This window comes from Hirundo rustica, chromosome 3, assembly GCF_015227805.2.
Source record: "Hirundo rustica isolate bHirRus1 chromosome 3, bHirRus1.pri.v3, whole genome shotgun sequence".
Lineage (NCBI taxonomy): Eukaryota > Metazoa > Chordata > Aves > Passeriformes > Hirundinidae > Hirundo > Hirundo rustica.
The window spans coordinates 96901227-96916604 of NC_053452.1; the positions used below are offsets into that span (position 1 = coordinate 96901227).

At 35.9% G+C, this 15378-nt stretch overlaps 1 protein-coding gene across 2 annotated transcripts in view; it reads right to left on the reverse strand.

Annotated features, from left to right (window-relative positions):
• Positions 1–15378, reverse strand: part of SH3YL1 (SH3 and SYLF domain containing 1) — a 53771-nt gene that overhangs the window by 20390 nt on the left and 18003 nt on the right. Inside the window, exons 5-10 of one of the 2 annotated variants that reach the window (XM_040057712.2) lie at positions 14626–14738; positions 11352–11480; positions 10494–10638; positions 9818–9890; positions 9050–9106; positions 7955–8117 (exon numbers count right to left, since the gene is read on the reverse strand). In XM_040057712.2, the coding sequence (XP_039913646.1) occupies positions 8107–8117; positions 9050–9106; positions 9818–9890; positions 10494–10638; positions 11352–11480; positions 14626–14738 (528 nt within the window). In that variant the 3' untranslated portion in view covers positions 7955–8106. Of the gene's footprint in view, positions 1–7954; positions 8118–9049; positions 9107–9817; positions 9891–10493; positions 10639–11351; positions 11481–14625; positions 14739–15378 lie in introns of those variants that run through there. The other variant, XM_040057711.1, reaches the window with a different exon arrangement.

Genomic DNA, 15378 nt, shown 5'->3' on the forward strand with positions numbered 1-15378 from the left:
GAAAAGAATAATTAATCTTGATAGGAAAAAATATAGATGAAAAGGAGCAAGAGTTTCAAGTCATTGTGAAAGATTCAGAAACTGTTTTCCGTAAAAGGAACAAGTGCGTATCTCCTGTTTTAATACAAAGTCTAGCACTTTCATGACAACATTTATATTATTTGAACTCCTGCAATATGTAGAAAACTCTTGTTAACTTTAGCTGCACTAAGGGACATAGGGCCTGTTGAAATCTATGCTAGGATTTATTCTTGCCACAATTACTAATTCTCGTTGCTTTTACGTTCCTTCAGCAGCAGTATAGCCGTTATTAATTCTACCTACACCAGGATCCATCAACTTATCATTTCAAAATGTATTCAATCAATGTTCCCCTCCCCTAAATGGTGATTCAAGTACTCAATTGTACTTCCACTTATAGTATCCTATGGCACAATCCTGTAACCATTTGACGACAGTTTAAACTGGTAGGAGAAAGGTAGACAGCCCCTATTCATTACGGAACAGTTTCAGCAAGAGCGCGAAGTGGCACAGAACCATAAACTAGAGCCTAATCTGATCAGTGCAACTCTGCTACCTGCAAGAGCCACCATCACATGGATGAAGCACCTTTGACAGCCGTTATCGCCCATGGTGTGCTGATATTACACTTCCTAGCTAAGCACAACCAAACTTTGCAGTCAATTATGATAAAGTTCTTGAAAAAGCAAACAGTATCACAATTTTCAGCTGAAATTTAAGAATGGTGTTTACAGTATTCTTCATGCATATGCTTTTAAGTCAAGTGAAATTTGGCTGTATAGATGCTCTTTAAAAAGAAAAAACTAACAGTAATCACATCCCTTGGTTCAAACATGAGGAAATTCAGGCTTGCAGATGGGATTCAACCACTGTCTCAAATTTGTCCAATGTGAAAAAAATGTGAAGGCAGATTTTCCCCTCAACAGTATCTCCAAACTTACTCTGTTGTCTCAACCTCAAATTCTGTCTCATCCTTCTGTAGCTGCTGATAAAAGGCAGAAATGTCAGGAGTAGAGAAGACACAGTCTAAATCCTATGGCAGAGACCAATACTTGAAATTGTTGACCAGAGTAAGTTTTCCCATTATATTTTTTCCTTACAGAGGAATTTTCTATTTTCCTATTTTTAATCTTCTTTTGACACTTTCCTTGCTACATAGCAAAGGAGCTGCTAAAAATATAAACATTCACCACTGAGAGAAAAGGGAGAAAAGAGGGGTGCAAGTCTCACTGTATATGAAAAAAGTAACACTTCCTTTCCACAAGAGTATGGGCACTTCTATCTGAGCTTCTTCAAGAAAAAAAATTGAAGGTTATGTAATATGCCAAAAATATTGTTAATGAGAAAGACAAACCAAATTAAGTCTCAATGCAAACCTTGACAGACCTCTCCATGAGAAGGTAAGTTTCTTGAAACCTTGTCTTTTTGTAGAAGTGAAAAGCATTATTACACCATTTCTAGAACAGTTATGTGTCGTACTAGTTTAGCTTATATTAGTGCCTCGTTTATTTTTTTTTTTTTTTTTTCCATGGGCGCCTATTTTTTGTTCAGGGGCTGACTGTGTTTCCACAAAAGGTGAATGGCCTTCTTAGTTCAATCAGCAATATCCAGCTGACTGACCTGCATGATATGACACTGAACCAGCACAGCCAAGGTAGATGCAAGACTCCAGGACCCTCCATGACAGAGAATTACTGTCCATGACTGAAGAATCCACTTTTTGGGGAACTGTGGCACCTCATTTTACTGCTCATGCCCTTAAAGCAGGTGTTCCATCAGGGTGAAAAATAAGAATTTCCCAGAGAAAAGAAAGTCTTCCCTTAGTATTCAAAAGTAGATGTTCTCACCCTGTTGTAAGGATGGATCAGTAAAGCATCAGCCCACCATTACTGCACAAAGACCTACATTTCTTACAATAGTGTTAGCTTTTGTCTCAAGTCGGTCAAGCACAGGGCATTTCAATGCACTCTGGAGAGAAATCCTGTATATCTATCCCTTCTTTGAGGTAGTAAAAATTTCTGTTTGGCTTCAAGAACTATAAATGAAACAGAAACTCCAATACTCCCAAAGGGTTCTCTGGATAACAGAAAAGCAATTTAAGCCTGCTTTAGTCCTACTGCTCGAATAATACAGAAGAAAATGCTTCTAAAGCAGTACACAGCTTTATTATTTATTACACAGAAACAATATTTAAAGCATGTATTCCAGATGCTAATGCATTAATCTGTATGTGTTACAATGGCTTCAGACAAGACTTCAATCTATACCATTTAACATTTATATGCTCTTGTGAACAATTTCAGGTTTTAATTCTGTGAATCAGAATTATCACCCTAGTGGTGCTTTACACATAAAAAATACACATAGATTGCACTGAAATTTTTCTGTACTTTAGCTCTCATTTCCTAATTTTTATTCCAAACCATTAAAAAATATCAAGAAAAAATACTGTTACCCATGCCAGAGTAGCTCGTTCATACTTAGTACAACCGTTCTCTGCCCACACATGTACACATACATCAGAAAGACACCAATTTCATTCTAGTATGTCTGACCTCAATCTCTCTGTGCCTTGTATTCTGAGTTAGCTGATTATATGCATCAAGTTGTTTCACTATGACTAGTGAATGCCTGCATGCTGCATATTTTCCTCAGCTTGCCACAACATAAGCCATAAGCAGCTTGATTATCTGACTTATCACATTCATGATAGTAATAGTACGATCCTAGTAAAAGTGAATCAGGGATAAAAATAGTCTCAAAAATAATTTCCTGGGATTTCCTGGGTTTGGTTCGTATTAAGAAAGAGCTCATAATAGCAAGAAAATTAATACTGTGGGGGACCACCAGATGGATGTTTTATTTTTCTAGTAACTAAATATAAACATCTCACAAGTCTTGCCACAAAAAACAGAAAAATAGACCAAGCTCAGATAAAACTCTTAAAACAAAACAAAAACTCCCATACTTTAGTTTACCAAATTAGTAGACAATGTCATGAAGGATTACGGCAGAAACATTCTATGTCTTACTTTGTAAAATTTTTCTAAAACAAATACCTATTTGTCTCACTGAGCTGTCTTATTTTATAGTTTTTAATCTGCTAAGAGTTTCTCATCAAATTATAGTATTGAAGGAAAAGATTACTGCACAGCTTGATGAGGGTTCTTCCTTACTATAGTTCTACTTGATCCTACAGCAAATCTCTTCTTTTCTTGGAAAAGGAGTAATTCATAAACTGAAGAATAAAAAGTGGCTTTTTTTTTTCCAGTCTCAGATACACAGCACATATCCATAACACCTAAAGGAGTATGTACACATCTGATTTTATAGTATTTTCATGGATGATTTAATTTCCAGTTCAAAAGGAATATGCATTTTCTCCCTCACTGTGAACCAGTCTTCCTCCATCCTTACAAACAAGAGGTTCTGGACTCCTTCTCCATTCCAGGTCTGTGCAGATATCAGGTACAAAAAACATTTTCTAATCTTACTTAACTAAAAATTAAATGCTTTTGATTAATTTTACTACAATTCAAGCTGGCAAAGGAAACTTCAGAATGATGAAACCATTTAAAATCATCTTGATACAGAACAGACAGAAAGAAGTAAATAATGAAATACTGACAATATCCTAGAAAGACAGTCTCAAAGTATATGCTTTCTAACAACAAAGGAAAAGCAGAAATTCAGGTATTATACTGAGAAAAAGTTAGTCTGAGACCACAGTGGTAGCTGATTTTGTTTGTTTCAAAACTCAAGGAATATTTTTACTTTCCTGCTGTGGTGCTTAGTCTTAATGAAAATAAAAATGCCCAAGTCAAAAGTCACTCATCAAGAGGAGATTTGGGCACACTTAAATTTCTCTTGCAGCACATTTATCAGAATTTTTTTGTCCGTGGGCATTTCTAAACATGGAACTGCACAGTGAGTATAAATAGTTGCATGTTAGATGTCCAGTTAAATCTGAATTGTTCCAAAATAGTTCTGGTTTTGTTAAACCTAAGTTGAGAAATACATATATTAAAAAATAAAGTGATTGCTTCAATACATATTTACCAAAGCAAGCGTATTTTCAAGTTGCAAGCACATGAAGTGATACTCTCTTTCAGCAGTTCTAACTAAAAATTCCATTTTTCATTATACTGTGTTAGAAAAGCTCAGTACCACACATAAGTAGAGGCACTAATTAATGCAGAGACTGCTAGAATGGTGTCCATGTTCCAGCTTATATTTTCTTTTCCAAGTTTGATCATACTATCTAAGAGAGTAGTACCTTTCAAAATAACAAGATAAGTCAGATCTAAACTAAACTGCAGAATGGGTATGCAAGTAAAATAAGTGAAACAGGAGGTGAAATCACGAGCAAAAAAAAATTTTTAGAGGTTTTTACCTCAGAAGAGGTCTATGAATTCTTAATCCATACAATTACACTGGCTTAGTTAACACATTTTTAACTGGCCACAAAAAAAATCCATAGTGTACTTACAAAGGCAAAATCACATACAGAACCTCAATTTTACTTGACAAAATACACTTCAGGAGGCATGAAAATCTGTCTCGGAATTCTCTTGGGAACAGATTTTTCACAGATCTACTGAACCATCTGGCATTCATAGATTACCGAGAGAAACACTGAGATCGTCTCTGAAATTACAGAGAAGTGGGCCAGGCCTGATTCCGGGAGAACTGTAACAATGAAAAGCAGCATCTCTGATGCATTTAGTTAACACAAACTGAATTTACCATGGTACCACCTAATCAAAAAGGGTTCACATTGCCTCAATTGTTTTAAACATAGACAAAGAACACTCAAGAAGGTTAAAATAAACAAATAAATAATAGAAAATATAAGGACTGGAGTTTAGTGCAAATTCATTAGAGCTTTTAGGAGCCCAATTCTTACTGATCTCAGTGAGCTCACAGCTCAGAATTTTGTATTTGTATTATTACTTAAAATTTGAGAGGAAAGAAAAAATTACTTTTGACAAAGAGTTCACCATTCTGTTTGGCAAACAAAAGAAAGATGAAGAAGGACCTAAAAGTGATTTGATTACAGCACAAGTGTCTCAAAGAGAACAAGAGGGGAACAAAAAAACCTCTCTGTGTAGCAAAGGGCTCTTTAATATAGTGAAGAAAGCCACAACAAATATTGTCTAAAAGCTGCATACTAATTCATGTAGGAAGACATGAATTTTTAATAATGAGGTTGACGAATCACTCAAATCATCATTGAAGGAAGAAGGGGTATTTTTAGCTTCTTAAAAACAGCGACAAGTTTCTCATCTGCCTCCATATCCTCATCAGTGGGGTTGATATAGCACTTCTTTCAGTATGCAAGAATATAAATATATACCTATTGGGACTGTAAAAATCTGTTAATATTTTATTTTATTTTCAAAGTGAAAGGTTTCTGCTGAAAAAAAAAAAAACTAGTCAAAATTCATACTTTGAGGGTTTTTTTTTTTTAGTTCTACTGTAATCAGGTTGGGGGGTGTGTTGATTTTATGCAAAATAGTTAAAAAGTTCAATGGCTGCAGGTAATTTATTGCATTCAAAAATACAAAGAAGAGAGCAAATATTTTTCTTAAGATAAAATTTTTAAATATTTTGTTTAATAATTGTGGAAGGTAAGAAAGACAGTATTTCTGAGAGCAATCTAAAAAAAATCCTTAAATATTCAGGCTTCACAGACATAATTTCCTGTGGGTTTCTTGAGCAAATCATATCATGACTCCTTAAAAAATGCAGACAGTATCATTACTTTCTCCAAATAATCATAAAATACTTACACTGTTATCAAAAGAACCACTTTCATGTTTAATATGAGTATTTTGTCTTACAGTATTGTAAGAATTTAATGGTGAGATTTGATAATTGTGAATGAATAGTGAAAGAACACTGCTTGGAAGGAAGAAGCTTCTTCCCATATTCATCCCTACTCCTGTCTCAAGTCTGTTTCCTGATTGTTTCAGCATCTTGGCAATTCCAAGTGATTCTTTTCCAAACATGTGAAACAGTCCTTTTCTGATTAGCTGATCTGAAGAAAAAGTGAAAAATATCTGACTTCTGATTTGAACAAACTTCCTGTTATTGATTCAGTTCTCACCAACAATCCACCTCAAGCCAGGTCCAACTTTTACTAGCATATCACTACTCCTGCTGCTACCAGTTCAGCTGGGAAACCACATGGCTGTAACATTTTCAGAATTGCATACTATTCAGCAAACTGTTAGGATGATAGGCAGGTAAGTAACCCTTTAGCTAAATTTTTGGTTACTTGCTGCTCCATGGCAGAACCCCAAGCAGAAAAAACTGCAAATCATAACATTAATGAAAATCTAATATCTAGGATCAGATATTACAGGAGTGACAAACTATGAACCTAAAGTATCTAAAAAAATTGTCCCAATGAAATAAACTCCTGAGTCTACAATGTCCAAGTAGTCACTAAAGAATCGTGGCTTGTTTGTATTATAGATGTACAGAAGTCCAAAGAATCATCTGTCCAGAAAAAGAAAAGCTAGGTTGAGGTAACAAATCTTAGAAGGGCCAAGTCAGCCCTTTTAGATGATTTTACAACAAAGAGGGGACAAGTAGAAAAATGAAGATGCAAATGCCTAATGCTAGTAAAGGAGAAGACATGAACTTTCTTACTCATAAGCAAATCAAATTTCTTTATTTACTGATCTTCAGAAAAACGTCTACTCTTGTAGAAACTTCTTCACTGAATCACAATAACTGTATCAGCTGTTAGTTTGTTGTGGTTGCTTTAGGGTTTTATTTCCCAAAACTGTAAAAGGTCTGTGCAATTTTTAAATTGCCTCTAAATAAAATGTGTGGTATTCCCATGTTTCTGAAAACATTTAAAACACTACTAAAGCTCATTTTACAACTAAATGGATTACCTTAAGCATTATTCAGTTCCATGAAAACACTCTCCTTGCATCTGAGTTCAAGTATCATATTATCAGTCTATAAAACCATGTTTTTTATTTATCGTTCCTCTTGCATTTGAAATGGATTATATTACATTACTTATCTATAAAATTCAAGTACACAGAAAATAATTAAAAATGTTTTATCTTCAAGTCTACCTCTTATTTCATTTAATGAGAAGAGTTAATATTTCAACCTTTCTACTACTTGTGTAACTGTTGCAAAACCAAATGCTGGTAACACAATGCCATTTTGCCCCTTCCCCAACCAAAGTCAAGTCTTTATTACTTGCAACCCACCAGCTTGCTGCTCAACATCAAAACCAACCTCCTCACTAGCCATTATACCTAAAACATAGCTTCCTAAAGATAAGATTCATTCACTCTTCTATTGGTTATCTATATGTATTTTTTAAATTAGAAAGACACAAAAAGTTTTGAATATGTCTTTTACAGATCACTGTAGAAGAACATCTCTTGCAGTAACTACTCCTGCAGTAAAGATTGACACATTTGTGCTATAGCTGCTAGGTAGCTCTGTTGAAATAATTTTGATTATAAATAGGCAGATACAGATTGCTGACAGGAGGTATGGCCTTATGGCTCTTTCTATTTCACCCCCAGCATTAACACACCCTCGGTGAAAGGGACTATGACTCTTGACTTCAACCTTGATTGCTCTCTGCAATAAGAAAAAAACCTTTAGCCTTTAGAAACATTGAGTATTTCTGTGGATTTAGAAAGCATTTCAATTGTTACCTATGGAAATGTAGTCTGCAACAGAAAGCCAAATATACCATGCCATCATTTAGACAAGATCCTACTGCCCCTTGCATTCCTCTAAGATAAACTTGTATATTTCGAGTAATTGTTAGAAATCTCCAGTAGCAGACTGAGTCTATATTTTGATTTCAAAGAATCTTGAAAGCCATTCAGCAGATGGCTCTGGAATATTTTTACCTTGTCACTTGCACCTGAATAGAAGAACACTCCCTTCAATATAGCAAACGTGTGCAAGCTTTAGAAACCTGTTCTCAGTTGGCTTTGGTAAGACTGGGAAAGCTTAGTTTTAATAGGCAGAAGACCAGTTCTCCTCTCTTAGATGACAGCTATTGAGTACAGACCACTAGTGTCATCCTCCTTTTCCTCAAAAAAGTCCTACAACACAAAAACAAATCGTGATTCTCGGGAAGTCTCTGATCTGCAGAAGTTACATCGACAGCTCAGCTTAGGATACTCCTATGTTGGCCCCTTCAACAGACACACTTATCAAGAACATGTATGAAGAGAAGATATGAAAAAGAATGTAAAGACACATAATTTATCTCAAGTTTTAGTGAAAAGCTCTAATTACTTTTTGCCTGAAACAGACTTTTCATTGTTATTATCAAGCTCAGTTTTAGAACTCTATTTGCAGAAGTAAAAAAAGAGATATTTCATTTAATTTTATTTTCAAGTGAGCATGCAATACGTTAAAATATAAGTACATATATACATATATATATGGAATATGGAATATGGAATGCAAATACTGCACAGTAACATTCTCCTGGTAAGAGCTGAAAGTGATTTAAACATAAGAGAACCAATAGAACAGCAAAAAAAGTAGTATCTTTAGAGTAATACAGACTTTTTCCAGTATAAAAACCTGAAGAAGAAATATAAATCTGTGTTTATGCCAGCATAATTAGATATCATCTGTGGAAGCACTTTTAAAATTAAAACAGGAATTGTTGTACATTGCATAAGGACTTGGACAGAAGCTTGTTATATCAGCTTCCTTTTTCTTTTCAATTAGGTGGTAACATAAAATAATTTTATTACTTCAAGCACATTTTTCAAGCTCACAGAATAAAACAAAAGAACTTGAGCTTCTCAGAAAAAGAACATCATTATTAGAATGTAAAGCCAGGGAATAAGATTAATGTTTATGAAATATTTTCAGGAGAACATACAAGATCTGAATCTCTTTTTAACGCATGGAAAATATAGAAAAATATCAATGGCCAGTATTTTTACATATCTTTCAAAGCACTTTTAGGACTTCTCAGATTCTACACTGTATTAATAAAATAAGGTTAAGTACTTACCCATAGATGCATAATCATTGGGAAGTTCAGGATAAAGTTTGTTTGTATTCTTTTTAGCTGAAAGAGAAAATAAAGTAGCAACTTATAAAACATGCTAACATATATTGTTATATTTCGTATACTGCTCTTATAATACAAGTTCAACAGTTATTAATTGATTACAGTTAACTAAGGAGCAGTGCAGAAGAAAGCAATACAGACCTTGTCTCATATCCTTAACCAGAGAATTAACAAGAGGAGCTGCACAGTAAAACCCCACACTGAATGGAAGCACTTTGTTAGGACAAACTGTTAAAGAGCCAAAATTATTTCTCTTCTGCTCTACTGTAAAATCTCTGTTGATGAAAAGATAATAACAACCTAAAGAGAAACTATGATTTCTAGAAACCATAAGTTCCTAGAACTATGACCAGCAGTTTCTAGTAGGACTGCTCTTTTTACTAAGAAGTTTCATTGTACTATGGGGCTTCTATGTATCCAGTAACATGAATATTTCCTTTGAATTATTACATGATTCTGTAACTATAAAAATACTCTTTCTATAGCAAATCTGTCAGAGAGAAAAGGTTTGTTAATACCAAACAAACAAATCCTTTAGTCTTTATCACTCATGGCACTACATCAACATGCTTTCAGTGTTTGTCCAAGGAAGACTATTTAAGAAACATTTTTATAGAGGCAGCTGCTATGATAACGGCATAGTATTAATTAGCTTTAATGTTCTAATTTTATGAAGAGAATTAGTTAGCTATTATTAAAAATTTTCACCTGGTGGTGTAGGTCTAACAGCAGGTTTAGGTGGCTCTGGTCTGGATGATGGTCTAGCAGGTCGGTCATTTACCTAAAGTACATAATTTTTTAAAAAATATAGCACTACATCTGGACATAGACTGTCAATTCAGAGCCTAGAAGTATGTCAAGTTACAGTGAAAAAAAATTTAAAATTACTCTTTCTCCACTAATCTTGTAGGAATTCAAGAAGCATACTAAACACTAGTGACATACACATGACACTGAAGTAAATCATCATGGGTTTAACAAATGCTTGTCTATCAGTAACATCAACATCTGTAAGAAAATATCTTCTACAGTCCCAGTATTATGTTATAAATGTGATTGTTTGAATGGAAGACAGAAAAAATAGAAAAACTAAGTGTATCCAATTAACTTGACTAAAAATACTTGATCAAACACAATTGCAAAACAAGGACACACTTTGTTATTCTGGAAGATGCAAAGCAAACCCAGAAATATTCTTGCCCACAACAGCCTAGCAGGGAAATGCTCCACATGCAGTAACTAACATGAGCTACGCCTTCAGTCATCCAGTAGAGAAGTTAAAAATGACACATGAACAACAGCAGTAACACAGACTAGGAACAGCTCAGGAATAGGGAAAGCCTACGTGAAAAGTAAGTGCACAAACCCTTCTTTGTTCCCTTACAGATTTTCCTGGATTATTTTTTTGCTCTTCATTTTCATATACTTCAGTGAAGGATGCTAAGGTTTCATAAAGGTCATCTGCTTGAGCAGGGAAAGGTACATCACCAAGCAAGATGGCACTAGCACGAATGTCCTGCCCATAAAACCTGATACAAAAAAAAAAAAAAGATTGCAGGTATTTGATTATTATTCCATTTCAACTTCTAGATAAATTCACTTCGTGCAAATGCTCCCTATCTCCATCCCTAGCCCTGCATTCTTTCTACTGATCATATACTGAGAAATGACAGAGCTATTTCAAAGCTCTAAATTTGGAAAACTGACCGCAGCCTCCATTTTCCTGCACCACTTGGGAGGAGGCGGTAGAGAAGCTGTGATTGGAGTCCAGTAAGATAGAAGGTGTGTGGGGGACAGGTGTTGCATTCTAGATTTGTTCTTATTTCTCATTATCTTATTCTCATATTAACTGAAAATAAATTAAACTAATTTCCCCTTGATGAAGTTGGAGTTTTTTGACTGAAACAGCAATTGGTAAGTGATCTCACTGCCTTTATCTCAACTTCTGAGTTTGTCATCATACTTTTTCTCCTCTCATCCTGTTGGGGAGTGACAAAGCAACCAGTCTGGCATGTGGTGGCTAGCTAAGGTCAACCTGCCACAGATAAATAATCCCTAAACATTTACCATTATCTCAATACCCATTGCAAAAGATGTCTAAAGTGAAGAAACCCTTGTGCCTCAAGAAATTCTAAACTGAACATAGTATGTTTTCACAAAAACCTCTTTTTCCAAAGTGAATGTGTCCTATTTAATTGTCACTATGCTTCCCTTGAACCTTTTAGATATTAAGAGAGCTTACTTGCGATTTGTTTCTTTCCTTTCAATTAAACAGGTTCCTTCCAGAGATACACCTGCAAACAGTCCTCGAGATTTGCAGTATGTATAGACAGCAGCAGAGCTTCTCAGGGCTACATCCCCTTCTAAGTTTCTAGAAGGAAAAAGTTTTGGTTGATATTCTTCAATACAGTTTTGTAGCATGAACAGCAATTGTCTTTTTCTTTTAATCCTTCATTTTATTTTTACCCTATTTTCAGACAGAAGCACAGAACAACACTGCCTCATATGAATGCTCCCTATTAGGTCTCTGAAAGACCAGACTCCTCATGGTTTACGACTCAAAACAATCAAGGAGGCTCCTGGGTAATTTGCTGAGGCCAGGTTTGCATCCTTTGAGGGGAGGTGGGTTTGGGTGTGCAGTGAGATTCACACAAGACAGAGGGGGAGGCTGAAAGCTAGGCTTTCAGGCTGGTGAGGCAAATCCTGCAAGGTGGGTAGCACCTTTTATCATGGTAATTGTTCTCCTTCATACAAGTCCCAATCCCTCCCCCAGGGAAGGTCTGATGAGGCATAACTGACTCAATGCATTGACAAGAGAGGCAGATGTCATGTCTGAGAAAGGAACATAAATCATGAAAGACCCCCAAAGTAGCCTCAGACTGATTCCTGAGGCCTTGCACCAATGGACTGAATGTGATGCAAAGGGATGCAACAGATCAGAGCCTGTAGCCAGAGACAGTGCCAAACTTCCCAAACAGGAGGTACCTGGGTGTTCCCAACTAGCCTGAACATATCCATTGGACATATATCCATTGAACTCTAAGCTTCGTGGAACCTTCACCACTGAAAAGACCAGAAGAAGAGGATCAACAGGATACTGTCAGGATCCACAGAGAGGTAGTATTTTCTACTCAATCTTTCTCTCTCTCTCTCCCCTCCCTCTTTTTCTATTTCTTTTTCTCTCTCTCCCCCACTCACATTTACTGTTAAATAAAATCTATACTATTGACTTCAGCACATGGTCTCACTTGCATCTTATTTGGGCAGAGGCATCTCTGTAATAATTTTAATAACTGGATCTTAACAGCCTCCTTTGAAAATGGCTAAGCCACACTTTAATTGCATTTTAAAATGATCTGATTATGTTTGGACTGGGGACTGAAACTCTACTCAATATTTCCAAATCCTCCTAGACTTCGGTCAGCACAAAACACTTCAAGTAAGGCCTTACTAGACCTCAAAAGATTTGTAAGATTAGAAGCGTTGTCCATATAATGTTTTAGGTTTAAAGACAGTCATCTCAAAATTGATATAACATTAAATTGAAAGCAGGTTACTCTGGAATTTGTCCAGCCAGTTTTTGAAGAAACCTAAGGATATAATTCCACAGACACTCTGAGCAACCTGTATCCGCACTCAGTTGTATTCATGACATTTTTTTTTTCTCACATCCAGTCAGAACCTTCCTTGTTTTGATATATGACTACTACTTCTCATTGTCTTGCCATTCACCTCTGTAAAGAACTGGGGTCTGTCTTCTTGGTGATGCCCTTTTGGGAATAGAGACTCAGAAGGTCTTCTCTCATTCAGGTTCAGTAAGTTGAGCTCCCCCAGCCTCGTCGTTCACACACTGCATTTCCCTGGCCATTTAGGTAGTGGTTCACTGCATACACCCAGGTTTTTAAACAGCTTTCTGCAGGGCTAAAACTCAATACAATATTCTAGGAACTGTTTATGAAATGTAAAGTAAAGGAGAACAATCACTTCCCATATCTACTGGTTACAGTCCTGTTGATATACCCCCTACACTCTTCACTGCCTTTTCTGTCAGGAATCAACTGCTGGCTTAGCCTCACTGCCCACCAGGATCCCAGCACCTTCTCTATAGGTAAGCTGCTCAGTCTGGTATAGTGCTTATCCAACTAGGAGTGCAGAACTTTGCGCTTGTCCTTGTTTAATTTCATGAGGTTTCATGTTGGATCTTTCCTCTACACTCTGTAGGTCCATTTCTCTGAATGGTGGCAGTACCCTGAAGTGCACTGACTGCATCCCCTGGTTTGGTGTCATCCACAAACTTGAAGAGGATATTTTGCAACTGCTCCTCTAGGTCACTGATAAAAATACCAAGCAGAAGAGGTCCTATACAAGTCTCCTGAGGAATTCAAAAGAAATATGGCTTCAGACTTCAGTGTGAACTATTTACCACTGCTCTTCTAACCTGGTGATCTGGTTCATCATGTGTTTGCTTGTCTCCCCGTCCTGACACCTAAGTCCCAGCTTGGAAACAGAAATGTTGCAGAAGAGTGTACTAAATGCCTTTGTAAGGCAGATGACATTCACTGCCTTTCCCTGATCCACAGATCTCTCTCTCTTCTGTGCAGTAAGTATCATCCTTTTATTTTGTTAGAAAAGATTAAAAAACAGCAGTAAAAACTTCTTCATCATTATAAATAATAGCCATAAGGAGGGACATATTCTATAAGCAGAGTCTGAGTTAGGTGGTTCCTGGTAAGCCTGGAAAATAGAAAAGTCTTGGGGCAAACCTAACAGCAGGCTTCAAGTATCTACGGAGAGGTAATCAAGAATATGAAGCCAGACTCTTTATAGTGTGTGGAGGAAGAATAAAATACTATTGACATAAATAGAAAGAAGAAATATTTTGACTGGATGTAAGGCAGGAGAGCTAAAGAGTAGTACAGGTTGCCCAGAGAACAAAGCAATCTCCCTAATTGGGGATTTTCAAGATCCAACTGGAAAAAAGGACTGAGCAACCTGATCTGAGGTTGTAACAGACCTTGCTTTGGGGAGGAGGTTGGAGTCGTAGTCTTGCAAGGCCCATTTCCAAGTAAAATTATTCAGTGAGTACTTCACCTCATCCTTCAAGGTAAACAGGCTTAACCACTTAAAGGTTTAAAAGAAATTATTTGGTGTAGTTTTTATTTAACGTTGGGCAAATCTGTGGTGACGGAAAAAACAGACCCATATGTTACTAAATTCCTATCTCTAACAGGCACAGAAGCACTTGTGCTCTTCATTGACTAGCCAAGCAGTCTCCGGCAAAAAGAGCAAATCTCAGAACATTTTCCTTCTGTCAACAAATGACTTAATCAGTTAGGATTAAGACCAGGAAAGACGAAAAAAAGAAATAAAAAAGTCACTGTCAAGAACAATATGGTCCAGTCAGCATACAGGTTGCCCAGGTTGTTCTGTAACATATAAAAATATGCCACATCAATGTGGCTTTTGAAAATTATCTTCCATATATGACTTATTAGGAAAACATATTAATTACCCACCTCCCCAGAGGTCCAATTGCCACAGTTAGATTTCCTCCAAGTGTAAGATTCCCTCCTTTGGCAAAAGCTTCTACCGCTCTTTCATGATTCAGTATTATCACTAAGTCTGAGACCTATAAAATATCAAATAGAAGTACTATACTTTTTAAGAAGAAAGAACAGCACAGGAGACCATCTTCCTTTCTTGTAAAGGGTTATTTTGAAGCAGCTTTCATGACAAAGTTGATTCTTTTTCTGCAAGGTATTTTGAATAAAAAATCCTTTCAACTACTTTTTAAATCAAATTTGACTGATTTTTTTCAAAGTGCTGATATGGTCACTATGTGATAAACAACAGCTATGAAACTTTATGTTAATTCAAAATTCCTAATTGACAATTTCTTATTTTCTGTGGCTTATACAAACAATTATGAAGGCACATTTTCAGATGTGAATAATTTTGATCCTTCAATAATTAAACTAATAAACGCAAGACAGAACTTACTAAACAAAAATTCCTGTTCAAAGAATAAAAAGCAAAAATATACAGGTGCTATTGATAAAACTTTATTTCCATGATAGGAGTTTTATATATCTCTGTGTGTGTATATGAATTATTAATTAACTTTTTAAGACTTGAATATGAGATGTAGTTGCTTCAAGAACCTATTAAACCTAATAATTGAAGAGGTAGCAATATACCCAAGGATAACTTCACCTGATCTTTCATCTGATGGACTTGACTGAAAGCCAGGTTCAAAAAATAACTTTCAA